The sequence below is a fragment of the Erithacus rubecula genome (assembly GCF_903797595.1).
Source record: "Erithacus rubecula genome assembly, chromosome: 28".
NCBI lineage: Eukaryota > Metazoa > Chordata > Aves > Passeriformes > Muscicapidae > Erithacus > Erithacus rubecula.
In genome coordinates this window covers 406,955-428,523 of record NC_136680.1, presented here as the reverse complement: position 1 = coordinate 428,523, position 21,569 = coordinate 406,955, and the positions used below count along the sequence as shown (strand labels likewise).

The window sequence follows — 21,569 nt, the reverse complement described above, 5'->3', positions numbered from 1 at the left end:
TTCTCTTTTCATTTTTAATTTTTTTTTTGTTCTTTTTTTTTTTTTTTTCTCTTACGAATGTAAAAATGTGGGTAAAGAAAGTAAAAAAGAAAAAAACCACACCAACCTTCTCGTAGCTCTGAGGGATGTTAAGGGGGTTTGATGCGGAACACAATGACATGAGGAGAAGAGAAAAATAGGGGAAACACAGAGAGAGTAAAAAAAGGCCTTCTCAAGGCTGTCAGCTGCAAATTGATTGATTTTTTTTTTCTCTTAACCAAAATAAAAAGAAAGGAAAAAAAAAATGAAGATAGTAACGACCCTCTTTCCTGCCTTCCTATGGCTCCCCTCCCATCCCTGAAGCCCAACCAAGCTGCGCAGGGAGCCGGGCTGGAGCAGTCCTGGCTCAGAGTCAGCTCAGAGCCAGCTCAGAGCCAGGGGTGCTGAGCCCAGCAGGACTCTCCCTCCCTCCTGCCTGCAGCTGTGCTCCTGGCAAGGGCTCCCCCCAGCCCCACACCCAGCCCTGCTCGCTCTGACTCCACCACGGGACTCCATAAGGAAAAAAAAGAAATCATTAGAAGAAGGAAAAGAAAAGCAAAACCAAACCAAACCATTTCCTTGCAATGTTCAAACTTACAACTCCTATCCCAGGTGGTCTATAGAGACAAGCATGTTATGGGAGAAACAAGTCAATTGGAAACACAAGAGTGCTCGAGACTCTTCCAAAACAAAAAACGGGAAGAAAAATGTGCATGAACTCTCCCTCCCACCAAAGCAAATCCATTTCAGAAATTTGTTACCTTTCCACGATATTAACACACAAGAAACAAGGAATTAAACAGCATGAAAAGCACCCAACCCACAGGCCGAGCTGGCCCTTGCTGCTTTCTGCACTCTCTCGGCAGTTCTGCTGTTGGCAGGCAGGGTGGCACCTGCAGCCCTCTCATCCAGGTGTGGAGACAACACCCACTCACAACCTTTGTCTCCTGGGCAGTTCCGAGTGGCCAGAAGAGTTGAGGAAATTTATAAACAAAACAATAATGAAAAATCCCCACATTTTTCCTGTTTAATTTCTTTTCAGTTTTTTTTTTGTTTTTTTTTTTTTTAAAGAACCCAAATCGTTCCAGCTAAGCTGTCTGCAATGGATTCAGCCCTGAATTAGTATCAGATCCAGATTTATGTTCCCAAAAGCAGAATTTCGGGGCCCAGGCGACAGGGCAAATTTCAAACGCAATTTTCCAGCTGGCCACAAAAGGCTATTTAAAAATTTAGCTTGGAAACATTAAATTATTAAAAGCCTTCTCTCCATGTGCATGTGATTTAGTGAGCGTGAGACACGAGAGAGAGAAAGAGAGAGAGAAAGGAGTGCACACAGGAGCATGGCTCTGCACTGGGCTGCAGATTCACAGGGGTGGGAGGCGCCTCCTCTGTCGATGGGATGGAAATGGGAACGTTGCTGGGATGGAACTTTGTTTTTTCCTCCCAATGGTATTTTTTAAATTTTTGTTTTGTTTTGTTTTTAAATTGAGAAGGACCAGCCCTGCTCTCTCGTTACCAAAAGGGTTTTTGCTGTGGAAAGATGTTAAACCAAAGCCACACACAAAATATTACAGGTCAGAGAGAACAGAGCAAGAGAAAGTGGAGAGGCTGTTGGCCCCTGGGGTGGGAGAACATCGAGGGGCATCAGGCAGAAGCCAATCCCCTGTCATGTGTTCCCTCTGTGGGGGCAGGGGGCTGCACTGGGGCAGGGATGGCTGGGGGCTGGGGGCCTCAATCTGTGCCCAGGGAACCAGGGACAAATGACTGCAACGGGGCAGAGGGAAAAGCACCTGGGGCTGAGGAGAGCAGGGACAATGCACCTGCTGCAATGGGGCTGGGGGCAGGGACAATGCACCTGCTGCAATGGGGCTGGGGAGAGCAGGGACAATGCACCTGCTGCAATGGGACACCAGGGACAATGCACCTGCTGCAATGGGGCTGAGGAGAGCAGGGACAATGCACCTGCTGCAGTGGGGCAGCAGTGACAATGCACCTGCTGCAGTGGGGCTGGGGGCAGGGACAATGCACCTGCTGCAATGGGGCTGAGGAGAGCAGGGACAATGCACCTGCTGCAGTGGGGCAGCAGTGACAATGCACCTGCTGCAGTGGGGCTGGGGGCAGGGACAATGCACCTGCTGCAATGGGGCTGAGGAGAGCAGGGACAATGCACCTGCTGCAGTGGGGCTGAGGAGAGCAGGGACAATGCACCTGCTGCAATGGGACACCAGGGACAATGCACCTGCTGCAATGGGGCTGAGGAGAGCAGGGACAATGCACCTGCTGCAGTGGGGCAGCAGTGACAATGCACCTGCTGCAGTGGGGCTGGGGGCAGTGACAATGCACCTGCTGCAATGGGGCTGAGGACAGCAGTGACAATGCACCTGCTGCAGTGGGGCTGGGGGCAGTGACAATGCGCCTGCTGCAGTGGGGCAGCAGTGACAATGCACCTGCTGCAGTGGGGCACCAGTGACAATGCACCTGCTGCAGTGGGGCAGCAGTGACAATGCACCTGCTGCAATGGGGCACCAGTGACAATGCACCTGCTGCAGTGGGGCTGGGGGCAGGGACAATGCACCTGCTGCAATGGGGCACCAGTGACAATGCACCTGCTGCAGTGGGGCTGGGGGCAGTGACAATGCACCTGCTGCAGTGGGGCAGCAGTGACAATGCACCTGCTGCAATGGGGCACCAGTGACAATGCACCTGCTGCAGTGGGGCTGGGGGCAGTGACAATGCACCTGCTGCAGTGGGGCAGCAGTGACAATGCACCTGCTGCAGTGGGGCTGGGGGCAGGGACAATGCACCTGCTGCAATGGGGCACCAGTGACAATGCACCTGCTGCAGTGGGGCTGGGGGCAGTGACAATGCACCTGCTGCAGTGGGGCAGCAGTGACAATGCTGGCAGGGTCCAGCCCTCCTCTCACACCCAGAACCGGGAGCAGCTGCTGCCCAGGGCGGGGATGCCCCGGGAGGGACGGGAACTCTCCCCAGCCCCAGGGATTCGCTCCCCCGTGGGCTCTGCAGGCTGACCCTGGCAGATTTTGGGGTGCCCTCTCTTGGGTCTCTCTTGACTCGGCCATGGGTGAGCCAGCCCTGCCCTGGGGCCCCAGAAGGGGTTCGGGGTGCCCCCCGGGAGGGGTGGGATGGTCTGGGGCAGGGCTGGGGGATGCTGGTGCCGCTGAGCCCCCTCGGGAAGGATGGAATAGGCTGGGGCAGGGTCTTGGCAGGGCTGGGGGAGGCTGGTGCCGCTGAGCTCCCTCAGGGAGGATGGAATAGCCTGGGGCAGGGTACAGGCTGGGTCTGGGGGGATGCTGGTGCCGCTGAGCCCCCTCAGGAAGGATGGAATAGGTGGGGCAGGGTCCAGGCTGGGTCTGGGGGATGCTGGTGCCGCTGAGCCCCCTCAGGAAGGATGGAATAGGCTGGGGCAGGGTCCAGGCTGGGTCTGGGGGATGCTGGTGCCGCTGAGCCCCCTCAGGAAGGATGGAATAGGCTGGGGCAGGGTCCAGGCTGGGTCTGGGGGAGGCTGGTGCCGCTGAGCCCCCTCGGGAAGGATGGAATAGGTGGGGCAGGGTCCAGGCTGGGTCTGGGGGAGGCTGGTGCCGCTGAGCCCCCTCGGGAAGGATGGAATAGGTGGGGCAGGGCTGGGGGAGGCTGGTGCCTCTGTGCCCCCTCGGGAAGGGTGGAATAGGTGGGGCAGGGTCCAGGCTGGGTCTGGGGGATGCTGACGCCGCTGAGCCGCTGTGCTCCCTACCTCTCACGTAAAGGTTAGCGGGGGACGAGTAGCGCACCCCGGCGCTGTTGCTGGCCACGCACTCGTACTTGCCCTGGTCCGTCTCCTCGCTGCTCTCGATCTGCAGCCCACCTGCGGGGGAGACACGGCAGCACAGACACGCGGTCAGGGCCCTGCGGGCTGGGCAGGCACAGCCCGGAGCGCCGGCGGCCCCGGCGGGAGCTGGGGCTCGGGCTGTGCCTGCGCACCGACCCGGCAGCACGAGAAAATCCAACCCCCCTCTGTCGGTGCTGCTCTTTGTCCCGAACCCATCAGCAAAAGCACCGAGTTTTGTGGCTTCTGCAATGCAGGCGTTCTGCACCAGAACTCCCGAAATCAGCCTCAATAATCCATATTACTGCGATCCCCAGAAATCCATCAGCAGGCAGTTGACTTTCCCTTGCTCAATTTGAAGCAGTGACCATAAAAGTGAAAGGCTTTGTCACCCACTGCCTGGGGAATTTCTATCACTGCTGCCTTTGTTTTGTGCCCAATACCTGCTCCTCAGGAAGCCTACCAGAGATAAGAGCACCTTACTGATAGCAAATATTCTTCAGGGAAAACCCTGTAAATACTGCATTGGAACTTCAAAATTGCCTGCATGGTTTACATCATCTGGGCCAAAAGGATTAAGGTTTTTCTTAAACTTGTATATTATTACAGACGACAAGAATATACCCAGAGCCCAAACTAAAGATTCCTGTCAGCAAATATGCAGAGAGATGCAGCATGGAACTACATGGAAGAAAATTGCCTCATTTACCTCAGAAGGCTTCATCCCTGCAAAACTCCAGTTAAAATACATACTACATAAATAATTCAACAGGCTCTCAAATGTTTTATGTATTAGGAGTACATGATTATACTACAGATATGGACAGAGCTCACATGTGGTAAGACTCCTAACTTCCATCTCTGGAAAAAAACCCCACCTAAATATGAAAACCAAACAATTCCAGCTCAGTGTAATAGTATTGATAAAATCTTAAGTGAGAGGAGTGCAAATGAGATCATTGTTGGTTGCAGATACAGCCTTTTCAGGCAGGAAAAAGCAGTGTGCTCACCGAGGACACAGAGCTCACGTTCCTCTGCGTGTGCTGCTGGGGGGACGTGGGGCTGGGACAGGATTTGGGACAGGCTGGGCTGTGAGCAATTCTCCACAGCACCCCTGTGCCTGGGAGCTCCCAAAGGCAGAACAGAGGGAATTAAACCCCCCCAAACCCCCACCCAGGCCAATAAACCAAACAAAATCCATTCCAAAAGAATCTGTGGGTATTTCAGCATGACAGGAGTTAAACCCAAACTGGCTGGAGCTTCCCACTGAGCACCCAGCTGAGCATATTTCATGTGGAATTACAGCTCCAGCTCTGCTGCTGGGGAGCTCCACTTGGGTGGAAAGATGGCTGGTGAGTTTTCCCAGAAATTTCTGTTAATTTGGACAAATCTGTGGGTTGTTTCCATTGGTTCCAGATACATTTTCTGTGCTGCTCATGAGCATCACTGGAGTGAGAGTGCCCAGGGGAGATGAAGCCTCACTCCAGAGCAGGAAGGGGAGCAGGGACTGCAGTGGGAAGCGTTTCCTGGGGAATGGGGACTCAGCCCTCCCCCCCCTGCCCACTCCCCACCCCTGTGGTCAAGGCAATGGCAGAAATGAGGCTGCAGGGAGGGTGAGGAGTGTTCAGCACTTGTCAGGAGCCAACAGAGATGATGTGTGAACACGTAAATCTCACCTACTGCACCTCCTGTTGCTTTTACCAGCGGAGAAGGATGGAATTTTAAATGTGTCAGTGGAGATAAAACCAAAGCAGTGTTTTCAAGGGGTGCACACCCAACTCCTCCTGCCTTTCAGCTTGAGGTCAATTTTTGACTCCATTAAAGAGACAGAAGCTACTTACCATGGATCTTTCCCCGAGAAACCTAAGGGTAAGAGAGTGGGGAGGAGGTGGAAAGAGGCTCTGGAGCCAAACAAATGAGTACACTGAGATGGTAAGTGCTGGAGATCTGCCTGAGCAAAGGACTGGAAAACTCTCATCACCATCAGCAGCTCAGGAGCACTTTGCACCAATCAAGAGAAGGTCCTAAGTGTTTACCAAGCTTTGAGAGCATTTAATGCTGGAGATAAACTTCAGTCCTTCATAGTCCTGGAGAGATTAGCTCTTAAAACTCTGCCATAAATCTGAGGCAGCGCAGCCGGAGACGTTATTAGAATAACAGGATCAGTATTACCAAGTGCACCCAGCAAACAAAAAAGGACATTATAACCATAGATAAAATAAAGACAGGTATAAAAAAAAGAAATATCCAGAGGTGAAGCAGGACAAGAAAACATAACAACAACACAAATCTGTATTGAGCAGAGGGCAATGGAACGGGATCTGTGTGGAGAGAAGTGTTTGGAGAGTGGGTGAGTGAGTGAGCTGGGGTGTCTTACCTCGGATCGGTGTACCTTCTGCAAAGAAAACAAAGAAAATGAGTGAAATGACTGCAAAACCCCAAACACCTGCACTGCCTGTGGGAAAAGGACCTGAGTCAAGGAAGACAGTTCCCAGTAGGAAACTTCCTGGTCTCTATCATCTTAAATGACAGGACACTGAAGAGGGCCTGGGGTACTTTAGGTGTCCTCTGAAGCAGCCCAGTCCAGCTGGCTGCTGGCAGAGCCTCTGTGGCTCTTGGCTTCAAAAGGCTCAAGACTGGCTCCATTTTGTTGTAGGAATGGAAAGAAACCACTCAGGCTCTCAACTACTGTTTGCTACTCACTGGACACATCATGACCCTGCATTTACATTCCCCACTGCTGGGGCCAGGGTTGGCATCAGGGCAGTGTTAGCCCAGGCAGGGACAGGGACATGAGGGCCCTTGCCCACATTAAGCTGCAGTTTGGTCCCACCTTGGCCAGCAAATGCCCAGCTCCACACTTCAGCTGTTGGCACAGATGTGAGGAGCTCAGTGCAGGTCCTGCTGGGGAGCTCTGGCCATCCCACAGGGACTGAGGCAGGTCTGGGCCTGAAGAGGGGACAGGAACCTGGAAGCTCCTGCAGGAGGGGCTGTGTGGAGAGCAGAGCCCTGCTGCCCTTGCCTGCTGGCTGCCTCTCCCTTGGGCTGTTTGAGTGCAAGCCCCTCCTGTGTCTCTCCGTGCCCAGCCTGGGCAGGGCTGCACTGGGAGGGAGTGACAGCCAGGGTAAAGCCCCTGCTCCCCTTCTGACCCCGGGGCTCATCCAAACCATCTTCCTTTGCAAACATGGCAGGTCCTTTTGCTCACAGTGGCATTCAGCACTTATCACAGAAGGGCTTCAGTTGGAGTTTTTTACCCCAATCCTGAGAACAGGGCAGATCCCACAGCACCAATGTTGCCTCTCCCTAGGGAGAGATGCACGAGCTGCCCTGCAGTGGTGACGCTGCTGCCACTCTGCAGCACTCCCAGCCAGGGCTCCAGAGCACATGAAGTGACAAACATCAGCTCTCACCCTCTCCTCATCCCTGGGGAGGAACAGCAGAGCTGTGATCCTGCTTTACCCACGGGGAAACTGAGGTAGAGGTGAAGCAACTTGCCCAAGGTCACGGAGGGAAGACTGGCAGAGGCAAGAACAGGAGTCAAAGCCTCCTCCGTGCCAATCTTCTGCCTTAATCACCAAAAACCCCTTCCCTCCTTATCCTTCAGCCCTGCTCATCCCTCTGCTGTGGTTCAGGCCTCCATTCTCAGGATAGAAGGTAAAAATATAGAGACACTAATTAGAGTTCACCTTTATTTTTCAAGGGAGATAAGGGAACAGAGGCATTATAGTGTTAGGGATTAGACTCTAGTTAGACTCAGCTTCTAGTTATGAGGTTAGGTTATTAGCTAGAGAAGTTAGCATCTAGTTAGGATTAGGAACTAGCTAAGGTTAATGAAGCAGGTTGTTAGCTCTCAGGACAAAGGTTGGAGAACAGCACTTGGAAGAGGTGGGGGAGCGTGGACTTGGGCAGATCCCCACCCAGGAGGTGGCAGGAAGGTTTAAAAAGCAAGAGAGAGAGATAAAGCAGCAAAAGGTTATAGATCAATTCAGTGGAAATAAAAACAGCCTCTGATACATCCTTCTGTCTCAAAATTGGAGTGAAAATCTGCCATCTGTGGCACCAATATGGAACAAGGCTAATGGGAAGAGGGTAGAGGAGGGGAAGAGATCCCAACATCACCCATGGCTCAAAAGCTTCTCTGGCCTTGGCTAAGCCTGGCAGTTTCCTGCAAAAGCTCACTCTAATTGACAGCAGAAACATGCTGGAAGTTGGAGCTGTGCAAGCCCAGACACAACATCAGTATTACTTCTTGTGCCAGAGCAGGTTTGTCACTCCTGCTCCTCTGGGCAGGGGCTGCCAGCAGCTCTGGGGACAGCCTGGCCTGGGGACAGGGCTCTGGAGAGCAGGCAGTGCCACCCTGGGCTCCCCAGCTTGAACTCTGGCCCACGGGGAGGGGCAGGGCAGCTTTGGGATAATGCCCCACGCCTGAATTTGAGTTACATGAGCCCCAGCAGCCCTTTGGGTGGGCACAGACACAGATGGGAGATTTTCACTGTTGGAGTTTCACATCTAACCAGCTCCATGTTCAACACAGGGGCAGCAGGAGGGGCTGGAAGAGAATGTTCACTCCACTAGTTATTCTGAGGAACTCTGACAGGTCCTGGAGGGTTTTGGTGTGGGGTGATGGGGGTGCAGGGGAGGCACCATGTCCTGTACAGGGCATGAGCTCGTGCCTGGGGCTGCCAGGGTCTAGAGGAGGACCAGAGGAAAAGCTCACACTGGATGCTGACTTTTGGAGTGAAAAGCTGCTTTTGAGATGCTACGTGCAGACTTTTCACACTGCCTTGCACAGCCTCCCTGGATCTCCAGATCTGCTATTTAGGGCAAATTTTGAGGCTGCAGGAGCCCAGATGGCCAGCCCTGGGTTCAGCATCAGAGGCAAAAGGCAGATTAAGGCCTTGCCTCTGGATTAGAAAGGCCCAAGATGGTGCCAGGCAGAACTCCCCTGCAGGTGTCCCCTGTCACCGAGGACGGGGTCTGCTCTCCCACCACCCCTTCCCTGGCTCCCCACATGCCGAGCTGCCCACGGGCTCTCTGAGCCTGGGAGGAGCAGAGGGAGAGGGGACAGTCACCATTGCCATGGAAATGACAGAACACACATCCCCACCTTCTGCCAGGCCACGTGTGGCAGCATGTGTGTGCTGAGCTCTCCCCAGGGCTGCAGCAGCTCTGGCTCCAGACAAGCAGGAAACCACCGGGGTCCCTGCAGATCTGCACTGCTGGGTCTGGCTGGCAGCTGCAGCCCCCCTGTCCTGGGAACTGGGGGGAAAAGGGGGAAACAGGGGGAAACAAAAATGGAAATAAGGGGGGAAACAAGGAGGAAACAAGGGGGGAAAAAAGGGGGGAAACAAGGATGGAAATAAGGGGGGAAACAAGGGGGAAACAAGGATGGAAATAAGGGAGGGAACAAGGGGGAAATAAGGGTGGGAACAAGGGGGGAAGAAGGGGGACATGGCCCCACAGGAATAGACAGGAGCTCTGGACAGGTCCTGCCTTCTGGGGCTGCAGAGGGGCTGTGGGGGGCTCTTCCCTCCCCCAGCCCTTCCCCTCAGCCACCTGTGATTTACAGCTTCAGTTTGGAAATGCTGCACCCCCAATTCTCCCTCCTCAAAATGCCAATAACCCCATTAGATGTGAAACTCCAAGACCTCCTGCAGGTGTGAACACAATTATCACAGTTCCAGGGTACAAGCTATTGTGTAACTGGGGAATTCCAGGACAACTGTTGCTAAGATACAAAAAAAAAAAAAAAAAAAAAAAAAAAAAAAATCTATCCAATGTTAGGAGGTTCATATTTAGCTGTTATCTCTTTATATAAATAAATTAATTAGAATTATTATTACTATTCTTTTTTTTTTTTTTTTTTTTTTTTTTTTGTAGCCTGCAATACCCCTGCAGAAATTAATTTAGAGGGGCAGAACATCCCTACTGAAAGAGTTAGTAGAAGAAATGCAGAGCATGCCTCTCAAGAAGCTGTTACAAAGGAATTAGTTTAAAGGGCAAGGGTTACAAATCTGCACATCAGCAGGTTTGGGGTTTTTTTGGTTTGATTAAAATTTTGTTTTTAATTGAACAAACTTACCAAAGGTCTCTGAATGTTAAATAAAAAGTGAAAAAGAAAAGAAAAGAAAAGCTTGTTATAGCCAGTTATTTAGAAAACAGAAGACACACACAAAGACATAAAAGGTTTTAGTGTTTGAGTGCTGAGGAAGGTGGCTGAAGGCTGCCTCCCATGTTCCCCCTAGATGGCAGCTGAGCAGAGGACATTGGCTTTGCCCTCTGCTTTAAATGTCCCAAGATAAGCAGAAATCTCCATTTTCCAAGGCCACTTAAACTCCTGTCCAAGCTGGATCTCTAAGGCTGAGATGCTCATGGTGCTATGGGAAGCAGAGCCCAGACAGAGCTTCTTCCCATTCTCCTCTGACTGACAACCGAGCCCTGCACTCAGCCCAAACCCCAAGAGTTAAAAGATTTCCAACTTGGACATTTTATCTGGAGAGAAAAGGGGAAGCAGAAACATCCGAGAGAGGGAAACCACTGTGGTTAATGATGTCTCACCCACATTCCAAATGGGCTCCTGGGGTGGTGGGAATGGAATGACCACGGTCCCAGGGCTCTGTTTTATTGCCAGCAAATAGATTTTACACAAACGAGAACCAATCCGGGCCTGGAACCCGACAAGCAGAGCTGCTTGTCTGACATTTCACTTGCTCCTTTTAATGAGCTCATTTGTGCACTTGCCACTAACTCACATATTGATAAAAACTCAGCCCTGAAGCCCCCTGTGCTCCGTGGCCTTGTCCATCCCCAGGGATCGGGGTGTCTGTGCTCCCATCTCTAATCCCGGCTGCTCGGGGCTGGGGAACCTACAAATCCCTCCCTGGCAGGGAAACCTCCCTGAGCCACTGCTCCAACCCAGCACTGAGCCTGGCTGGGATGCAGGGACAGCCACAGCTGCCCTGGCACCTCACGGGAGAATTCCTTCCTCTCCTCTGGACACCTCACGGGAGAATTCCCTCCTCACCTCTGGGCATCTCACGGGAGAATTCCCTCCTCACCTCTGGGCATCTCAGGGGAGAATTCCCTCCTCACCTCTGGGCATCTCACGGGAGAATTCCCTCCTCACCTCTGGGCATCCCAGGGGAGAATTCCTTCCTCTCCTCTGGGCACCTCACAGGGAGAATTCCCTCCTCACCTCTGGGCATCCCAGGGGAGAATTCCCTCCTCTCCTCTGGGCACCTCACAGGGAGAATTCCCTCCTCACCTCTGGGCATCCCAGGGGAGAATTCCCTCCTCTCCTCTGGGCACCTCACGGGAGAATTCCCTCCTCACCTCTGGGCATCCCAGGGGAGAATTCCCTCCTCTCCTCTGGGCACCTCACAGGGAGAATTCCCTCCTCTGCTCCCTGCGCTGCCGGCACAAAGCGCAGCAGAGCTGCAGCTGCAGAGCTCCCTGCTCCTCAGGCCAAGCCCTCAGGCCCCAGAGGCCTCAGCCATGTCCTGGAGCTGCCCCAGGCCCTGGGCTGTGCCAGTTCCACCCTCCTGGCAGCAGAGGTGTTTGCTGCTGGCAGAGGCTGTTTTCTGGGAAGATGAATGTGTCAAATGGAGATCTGGGTTGGCAGCTCAGGCAGGCCTCACTCAATCCCATGCTCGGGTCTGCCTCGGCCTTGTCTCCCTCCCGCACACGGGGGCTGACACTGGGCATTTCAACGCCAATGATTACATATTAATGATCGATAATTACATATTAATGATCAGTAATTACGTATTAGCCACCCTCATGTCAATACTTTGCACTTCCTCAGGCCCCTCTTTGCAGAACAAGGTGCAATTGGAGAGCTGGGAAGTCCCGGCCGCCCCAGGATCGGCACTCCTGCCACACAACAGGGATGCTGCAGGGTTTCACCAGTTTACTCGTTTAAAGCAGCTGCAAATGAGATTAAATCTCAGCAGGTATCTTCTATTTATCAGAAGGGTCAAGGGTTCACTCTGAGGTTAATAAATTCACTGGAATAAAAAGGCAGCACTCAGGTGGCTTCAAGGAAAACACCAGATCAAACCGAGCTAAAGAGTAAAGGCATTCTAGCAAGATGATGAATGTATTAAAAATAATCTGCCTGTACATTACTCACACTTCAGATCATGGTCACAGAGCATGATATAATTCTAGTTTACCTCTCATTATTTATGCTGAGTGATTTTTTTTATTTGCATTTGCCTCAGCTGTTATGATAAAACAGGGAGGTCAATCTCATCTGCGTTCGTGGGATTCAACAAGCCATTCTAATTCAACAAAGCAGTTTAAGGATCTGTTTGTAACTTTGCTTCACTGAACAAGGAGGCATTTATGCAGGTGTGTAAAAGCTACATTAAACTGCAGCTATGCTGAAACCTTTCCACTGGTGGCCCACAGAACTAAAAGCTTTTATGTAGAATCTTTGCCAAACTGAGCAAGAGAAAAACCAGATGTTCCCATTCCTTGCTGTCCAGATCCAGCAGGACAGAGTCAGAACTCTGATTTCTCCAGGGCCAGCAGAGATCTGGGCAGGAGCAGTTGGTTATAACTTTACTGGAGAGCTTGTGAAAGGTCTAATACGAACAAATCAACTCCAGTTGCCTCAGCAAAGCCTCTGCTTTTCCTGTGCCTACAATAATTCCTTTCTTTCACCAAAGAATTTAGAAATGAACCATGGACACCTTTCCTCTAGGCTGGGTCAAAGCAGTCAGCCCCAGCAGTTTGTGAAAAGGATTATTTCTTGGGTTAGTTTTTGTCAAAAGGTAGAACTTGCAAAACTTGCTTCATTTTTGCAGCTATCAATGGAAGTATTTTATCAGTAGTACTCAGAAATAAATCCACCTGTGCCCTCCTTGCACACACTCTCACACAGAGAACTGGCAGATTTAACAAGTACAAAAACAGCTCCTGAAACGTGAATATTAAGAGATGTCACGTTGCCACACACACAAAACAGCAAACAGAAAACAAATAAGAGAGACAGATGGACAAGCAGATGGGGAGAGATGGAAAACTGACAAGAGCCACGGAGCTGGGGTACATCTGTTGGTGGAGATGGACTCCACGGGCAGAGGCAGCGAGGGGTCACTCCGGAACATTCTCCAGCCGTGCTGCAGGGCCGTGAGCTGGGGACATCCTGCAGGAGCTGCTCTTCAGCACAGCTCAGAGAGGCTCCTGTGCACCTGCCTGGCAGCAGAGGCTGCCTGACCACGGCCCTACACCAGCTGTGTGTGCCAGAGAGGTTCTTCCTTCCTTTGACAGTTCTTGCTCCGAGGAGCAAACCCTCAGCCCCCAGTTTCCTCTGAGCTCCAGATACTGTGATCCGGGGATCTTGTCTGGATGGAATTCCCTGCTGCCATTCCCTTCATGCCAGCTGGGCAGCAGAGAAGACCAGGAGGGCTCCAAGTGGAACCTGCAGCCGCTCCTGCAAAGCTCAAGCGCCCCAACCCAGGGCTGCATCTCTCAGCCCTCTCTGCTCCAGGACCCTCTGGGCAAAGGCCTGTGCCTGCTGTCACGGCGCAGCCGCAGCCCAGCCCTTACCTGATCTCAGCTGTTTGATTCTGCCGTTGCTGGCGCTGGGGTCGACGGGCAGGAAGTCCTTGAACCAGGTGATCTCGGGGTCGGGGTTGCCGCTGGCCGCGCAGAGCATGGTGGCCGTGCGTGTCCGCTCCACCACCTTCAGCTGCGGGCCCATGTCGATGTTGGGGAAGCCCGGGGGCAGCTGGTCCTCTGGGGTGGGCAACAAAGGCAAGGCTCAAACGGGGCCAGGCTTCAGCAACAGCCCCAGGAAAGCACCAGGCAAGTTCAGACACTGACTGCCCCAAACAGACGCACTGGCACAGCAAGATTTACCAGCTTGTCCCTTTTGGGTGACCATTTCAATGTCCCACAAGACTCTACATTGGAATGCAATCTTTAAAAGCCCTTTGGGGAACAGCAGAATAGAACTAGGGAAGCATTAAGCTTGGACAAGCCTTCCCAGATGCCCAGGTCCACCTGCCCACCAGAGCACGTCCTCAAGTGCCACGTCAGCTCATTTTCTGAACACATCCAGGGATGGTGACTCCACCAGACAGTCTGTTCTGTGCTTATTCACTCTTCCCATGAAGATATTTTTTGTGATATCCAGTCTGAACAATTTGGAGCAACTTCAGGCCATTTCCCCTTGTGCTGTCCCTTGTTACCTGGGAACAGAGACCAACCCACACCTGGCTGCCCCCTCCTGTCAGGGAGCTGCAGGGAGTGGGAAGGTCCCTCCTGAGCCCCTTTCCTCCAGGCTGAGCCCCCCAGCTCCTCACAGGATTCGTGTTCGAGTCACCGTGTCAGAGCTTCTCCAGGTGCTGCATGGGAGCTGTGCCAGGTCAGGGGCTGGCACTGGCTGGTTTGCAGAGCAGGGGCTGTGCAGGGATCCCTGCGCTGCACAGAACCCTCGGAGCACTCACAGCTAAAAGGGAGCGCTCACCTTCCCCCTCCAAACCTCACAGCACAAAACACACTGCACAAGAGAAATGATGGAGGAGCCCACGTGCAAAGGGCTGTCAAAGACAGTGGGACTGGGAGAGAAAGGAGAGGAAAATCTCCTCCTTCAGCTGCAGTGACCAGAGGGGACACCCACAACAGCAACAACATGCCAAGTGCTGTCAGCCAGGGTGTGATTTTTAGATTTATTAATTCTGAGTGCTGCTGCCCTCCAAGAACAGTGGCACCAGCACCCAGCAGAGAGGCACAACTGAGCTGCAGCTGAGCTTCCTGCTCCTCTCATTCCTGCTTTTGCCTTCACTAATGAGGGTGAGGAGGGCAATCCCAACAGTGCTGACTAATTTGTGGCAACTCCTATGAAACCCTAGTGCTTCCCACTAATATTGACACAGCCCCTTACTCCTGTGGGAGGGGGAGAGCTGTCTCATGCTGGCTGCCACAGCTCAGGAATGTGCCATTTTCCCCCAAGAACATGTTTGGGGGAGGGCAGCTTGGAAGGAGGATGCCAGCAGCAGGCTGAGATTTGGGAGGGATCCTCTGTCATCTCCAATGAGCCGTGTCAGGGAATCACAGCCTGGGGAGTGTGTGGTGTGGAATCCATCCCAAAAGCAGGTGAGTGAACAGAAGGGAAATAATGCAGGGAATTAAAAAAAGGTGGGATTCTTAAAAAATGAACATCCATCACAACCAGCCCCCCACTGACATTATGGGAGGTCTCAGTGGCACTGAGATGGGCTGACCTTGGCTGGGAACCACCCTGCCAACTGCAAACACACCCAGAGCTGCTTCCTAAGGCTGGCACATGATGGGGAAGGAGGAATGGAGCCAGATCAAATGGCAGAACCCAGAGACAGCAGGTCAGGGAGAAACCCAGCAGCCTTGCTGTGGTGGGTGCCTTTTGATAGAACCCAGAATGGCTTGGGCTGGAAGGGACCTCAGAGCCCACCCAGTGCCCCCCTGCCATGGCAGGGACACCTCCATGGTCCCATTGCTCCAAATCCAGTGTCCAGCCTGGCCTTGGGCACTGCCAGGGACCCAGGGACACCTCCCACAGCTGCTCTGGGCACCTGTGCCAGGGCTGCCCACCCTGCCAGGGAGGAATTCCTTCCTGGCATCTAATCTCCATCTGCACTCTTTCAGTTTAAAGCCATTTTGGTGCATCTGAAGCACCTCTAAACCAGGATTTTGTATCCTAAACTGGAGCTGTACACACACATCTTTCACTAGGGACTGACCCAGCCCTCTGAGCTGCCTGGGCTGTGCTGGGGCACTGCAGGACCCCCAGACCGTGTGTTCCTGCAGCCCCCCAGTATGATGTCAGGCCAGCACAGGGGCTCTGGGAATTGCTGTGCCTGAGCACAGCTTTCAGCCAGGCTTTAATGGTCCTCCCTCCCCTCCCTCCCCTCCTCTCTCGCAGCAGCCGTGGGAGGGTGAGGAGCTGGAGCTGCATTGGCTGCAGATGACATCACTATTGATCCCTGCTTTCATCTGCTCCCTGGTGATGCTGCTCCACCTGCCTGCAGCCCCTGCCCCTTCCTTCCATCAGCCACTTAATGCTCAGAGGGAAAACCTGTGCCTGGTGGGGTGTGTGTGTGTGTGTGTGTGCGTGTGCCGGGGGAGGCCGGCTACAACCATTATTACCGAGTGTTTCTAATTAAACAAAAATGTTAATCTTGCAGCACAATGTGCAGAATTCCTCTGAGTTTAATTAAAACAACTGCGACTAGAGGCGTGATCAGATTCGAGGATCAGATGAGCAGAGGAAGCATCTCTGAACATCACAGACTGCTCTGACTCGAGTGCTCAGATTTCCTTCCTGTCAGGGAGGTAAAACTCCTCCCTGCCCTGACAGCTGGGCTCCCTGTAACAATGCAATTACAGCCTCACTGCAATCCCCCAGGACACGCACACACGTGCCCTGCCACCCTCCCCATCCATCCCAAACACCCCAGACCTGTCTCTGAATCAACAGGGAATGCTTCGGGTTGTGAATTCCCTTTCTGAAAGCAGCTCAGGCAACTGCAGGAACAAAAGAACCAGACACAAGCTGGAGATGCTTCAAGGGCACATCTGGGCAGCTGCTGCTGCTGGAATCGTGCTGGCTCACGAGGCAAAGCTCTTCCTGAGGGGCAGCTGCCATGTGAAGGGAGCATCCCAACACCTTCTTCATCCCTGGCTTAGACCCAGCTCTCCACAGCCCCCCCGAGCTGGTGAATCACCTCAAGGCCTCACTGAGCAAAGGAGGGTGAGAAAGAACAGGGGAGGAGGGATGGGGACAGGCAGAGAGAGAGAGCAGCACTTTGGCTGTCATTTGTAATAAATCCCACCTGGGGACACGATCTGTGCCCGGGGATGTGCCTGGACCAGCTCAGGCTGCCACACACAGCAAGGGTCCCCAGCCCCAGCCAGGGGACAGGGCTGCTCTGTCCCCTTGTCACTCTGCAAGGTGGCAGCTCTGGCCTTAGCTAATTAGCTGTGCTGGAAATGAGGATGATTAAGGAAGATAAAGCGGGTGTTGCTGCTGCTGTTTCCCGCAGGGTGTACACAGCTGTTTAATAATTTAGAGGAGGAGGGTGTGAGCGTGAGCAGACGTGCCATGGAGTTGGTACAGAAAGCCATGAGGATGCTCTGAAGAGAAGAGGAGGAGGGATTTTTCACTCTCCTCTCCAGACAGGGATGCTCTTCTGACTGTCCTCATTCAGGGTGGAAGAAGCAGGAGCACACAGATGGAGCAGCTCGAGTGACACAAGTTTTAATCAGGATCAAAATCAAAATGCAGCACTCTTGAACCTGTCCCTGTTCCTTTCATTATGTTTATGAACACTTGAGCTGCCTCTCCCCAGGTATCCTGGCGCTTTGTGCCTTGTGAAATTACATCAACAAGTCATTTCCAGCCATGTGTCTGTACCTGTGTCTCAGCTCTCTCTTACTGCCCAGCCAAAGACAGTTTTAATGCAGGGAGGAGTCTCAGTAATGTGCTCTGTCTGTTGATCCCATTTCTTTGGAGCTGAAAGTTTCACTATGAAAAGAGTAATAGCCTAGCAATGTTATTAAAAATAGTGGGCTCACAGGCAATAAATGCAGCCTTAGATATGTGTGCTGCACCCCAAAGCAGTGCAGGCAGTGCCTGTGTTCCCTCCACTGACGTGTCCCCACATACCCTCCTTCTACAGGCATCTCAGTTAAAATTACTTTGATGTTATTCAGAAGCTACAGAATTAATCTGCTGTCAATGTCACCCAATTTTCAGGTCACTACAAGCAAAGCAAAGCAAGTCAAGTTTGAAGAAAGACTGGCAGGAATTTTCCAAATGGCAAGGTAACATTTCAGAGGGGGCAGCTTCCCTTTCCTGTGTGCTCCCCTGGGACTCTGCTGAGCATCCAGAGCTGCTGCTTGTTTACCTTTTGTGATTTAGAGCCAAAAACTACAAAAAAAAAAAAAAAAAATCCCAACAAACCACAGGGATCTTGCTAGAACTTTACACATTCCCACACCAGATGTGCTCTTGGAGTAGGAAATGTGTGAGGGGGATTTCAGGCTGGAATTGTTAAAGCAAAGTCTGAATTCTTCATGCAAGAAAACCAAGAGGGAAACACGAGAAGCTGTGAAAGTCTGTCCATAGCAGCCCCAGTGACAGCCCAGGAGGGAGTCCCACAACCTCTCTGTCTGTATCTGTCCCCAGAGATCCACAGACACACATAAATATCTTCCTTGGGAGTGGGCAGCTTAGAGAATCTGCACCAACTGGGAGCTGGTGCCTGTGACCTTCCTCCTGCCTAAGTTACCACGAAAAACAACAGCAGCTGGAGTCCAAAACAACTGGAAAATGCTTCCCAAGTCTGCTTTCTTTCTTTTCCTCTGAGCTCTGCAGGAGTCAGGTCTGCAGGCACTCTGTCTAGCCAGCTGTGCAAAGAACAGCCAGTCTCCCCAGCCCCACCAAACTGGGATCCCTGGAGAAGCAGAGCAGGAAGGACAAACAAGGCAGCAGAGCTGGTGAGGAGGGACTGTGTGAGTTGAACAGTGTCCATCACAGCTCTGCTGCTCAGAAACTCCCCAAGGTTTTCTCTCCTGCAGTTTCCTGTTTTCAAGTGAAGGCATGAGGGTTTCTATCAGGGTCTGTTCCAGCAGTAATCATGTGCATAAGCAACAAGGGTTTATGCTCAATCCCTTCAGCAGCTGCATCTAGTAGGGAAGAATGTATTGCATTCTCTTCTGGAAAGAGGAAATGTTTTCTGTTATTTGCTGTTAGGAGAGTGCACTGGTGCTGCTGCAGGAAGGCACCCACAGGCACATCTGGGATCACAGCAGCACAGGCTGCACAGCTACCCCAGAGCCCCCGTGCAGCTTGCAGCAGCTGGGCCCAGCTCTCCTCTCTCCAGAGTGTGCCAAGGTAACAGGTTCTGCAAATGACAGCTCCCATCCATCTCCAGGCTGGGGAGCAGCCCCCTCTCTGCTCAGCATCAGCTCTGCAAGTGAGAGCAGAGACACAGAGGAGGAGGCTGAGCAGGGAGAGAAAAGACAAACAGGAGAGTGGGTGGGTGCAGAAGAGGGGAGGAGCAGGAGAGGAGTCGATGCCAACATGCTCACTTTGTCATTGTGCAGATCAGTGCCTTTGGCTGGGTGCTTTTAACTTGCCCAGCACTTGAAAAGGCAGATAAAGAGGAGACAAACTGTGCTGTGTGAGAGCTGAGGAGTGGTGAAGGATGGAGAAACTCCAGCTGAGCAGGGAAGGGGAGGATATGCTACAAAATCTGCTTCCTTGAGCTCTTTAACATTGCCTTGGCCCTCCCTGCAGGCAACTCCTGCTCCCTCAAATTCCATGGACAGGCACCCCAGTGCTCCAGGAGACTCCAAAGCAGGCTGTGAGAGCAGAGCCACAGCCAGAACGTTCTGGTGGGACCAGCAGAGGCTGGATTAGTCAGACAGTGGGCAGATGCAGCCCCTGTGCTGTCAGCTGTCCCTGGCTGACGTGGGTGATGCTGAGCCCAGAAGGAAGAGCTGTAAAAAGAGCCCAGGTCCCCCAGGACAGCCCCTGAGCTCAGCTCATTCCTATTTCAGTCCCTGACAGGAGGCTGGGCCAGGTGGGGGTCGGGCTCTGCTCACAGGCAGCCAGAGAGGAGCAGGAACAGCCTCAGGCTGGGCCAGGGGAGCCTCAGGTTGGACAGCAGGAATTTCTCCATGGAAGAGGTGGTCAGGCCTTGGAAGGGGCTGCCCAGGGAGCTTTGGAGCCCCCATCCCTGAAAGTGCCCAAGGAACAACTGGACCTTCCCCTGCCACTGTTGTAGCTAAATTCGAGGGGTACAAACTTTAAATATGACTGCAGAGCCCTTCTCCCAGACTGTGACAGCTCCAAAGGAATTCATGGAATAAGTGTGAAGAATAAGGCTCCCACCCTCTGGGATAAGCACAGTTAGACACACTCCTGTCACACTGCACTGTTCCAAGCTCCTGACAGCTCCATCCCACCACGCTCCTCCAACAGAAGGTTAAATGCCATGCCAGGCACAGGAGCTGCACACACGTCTAAGTCACCTACACAAATCTGTCAGGCATGACTGGACCACGGGCCCCCACGCTGCCAGGCAGCCAAAATCCTGACAGCACCGAGCCCACAGCAGGGATATTCCCAGCTAAAAAGGGAGGCTGGGGGCTTTGCCTTGTGCCCTTCATGCCTGGTGTTAATTCCCTGCTGCACACTGGGGAGCCACACTCCAGTTTGGCTCTGCCCTTTGAAGGACGTGCTCGCTGCCTGTTCAAACCAAAGGGCTGAAGCTGCTCCTGTGGGGAAGGCTGGAATTGCTGGAGGAGAAGCAGCTGGGCCATAGGCACAGCTACCCCTTGGCCCTGTGGGGCTCCTGCCTGGGGCACCTGGACCTGCTGGCAGCCTGCTCACTGCAGAGAGAAGGGCTTTTACTGCCACTGCTACTCAAACAGCCATGGCTCCATGCACAGCCAAGCCAGATTCCCCTTGGGAGCTCTCTCTGCACCCCATTCCCACCAGGATCACCTGCCCTGTGCTTGGAACAGAGAACATCACTGGGGCTGCTCCAAACCCTGCAATGGGTCAGTTTTGGCACCCAGCCTCGCTCGGTGCTTCACACACTGATTTTAGGGATCTCCAGGGCAGTAACAGCAAACATCCAGAGCATCCAGAGCAACAGCATATTGTTCCCTCCCCCACACCCAGTTCAGGGAGCATATTTCAAACAGATGACATGAGGGAGGCATCCATGTAAACATCCTCTGTAACAGGGACAAGTGGGAAAAAGAACCAGAACAAAATGGAGAATGGGATTGTTTTGTTGGAGAGTGCACAGAGCCAGGGACCTCTGGGAAGAGGGGAGAACCCACAATGGGTATCCTGCACAAGAAAAAAGTCTGCATTGCTGCCAAATATGTGCAAGCCCATGCAGATCCAGAATGACCTTAGCCCCAGCCCATGAAGGCTTTCCTGGAGCCACACTTCTGTGGGGAAGCTCTTGGTGGTGTTCCTAAATCTGGGGAAGGAATTTTTGGAGGGGAGGAAGATCACAAGAGTCATAGGATAATTCAGGTCAGAAGGAACCCCAGCACATCATCAGCCAAACCCCCTGAAGTGGGACAGTTTTACCTCTACTTCTTACACAGCAGTTTTGTGTCTCTCTGGGGTAAGAACAGCACATGGATCTGACAAGTAAGAACAAGGCAAACCAAATCTACCCCAACCCAAACCAACCCAACCCAACCCAAACCAACCCAAACCAACCCAACCCAACCCAACCCAACCCAACCCAAACCAACCCAAACCAACCCAACCCAGGAGGACTCTGTGCCTCAGCCATGGATTTTTAGCAGCCTTCCCACCCAGCTGAAGGCCCTGGGCAGTTCCTCACCTCGGAGCACAGTGAGCTTGGCGTGGACAGTGACCTCCCCATGAGGGTTCTGAGCAACACATTCGTAAATGTTCTCGTCCCGGGGGGTCCGCAGGGGCTGGATCCTCAGCACAGCACCTGCACTTTCATCAAACTCAATGGTCTGGGGGAGAGGCACAGACACACACAATAAATGCCCTTGGGTTGGTGTTTCTGGGAGACCCCAGGCACAGCACACAGCAAACCCCCTGAGCTGCCCCTCAGCCCCACCCGTGGCTCTGCACTGACCCCCAGGTGACAGAGCTGCCACAGCCACCCTGCCAGAGAGTCCTGAGCCCCCAAACCCCCAGTGTGCATCTCAAAGGCTCTGAGAGAACCAGCCC

General features: G+C 52.9%; 1 protein-coding gene across 1 annotated transcript in view; it reads right to left on the bottom strand.

Annotated features, from left to right (window-relative positions):
• The window catches only part of PTPRS (protein tyrosine phosphatase receptor type S), a 149,422-nt gene that overhangs the window by 57,238 nt on the left and 70,615 nt on the right, over positions 1-21,569 (bottom strand). Inside the window, exons 4-6 of the mRNA XM_079328149.1 lie at positions 21,208-21,349; positions 13,397-13,585; positions 3,770-3,880 (exon numbers count right to left, since the gene is read on the bottom strand). Coding sequence (XP_079184275.1) covers positions 3,770-3,880; positions 13,397-13,585; positions 21,208-21,349 — 442 coding nt within the window. The remainder of the gene's footprint in view (positions 1-3,769; positions 3,881-13,396; positions 13,586-21,207; positions 21,350-21,569) is intronic.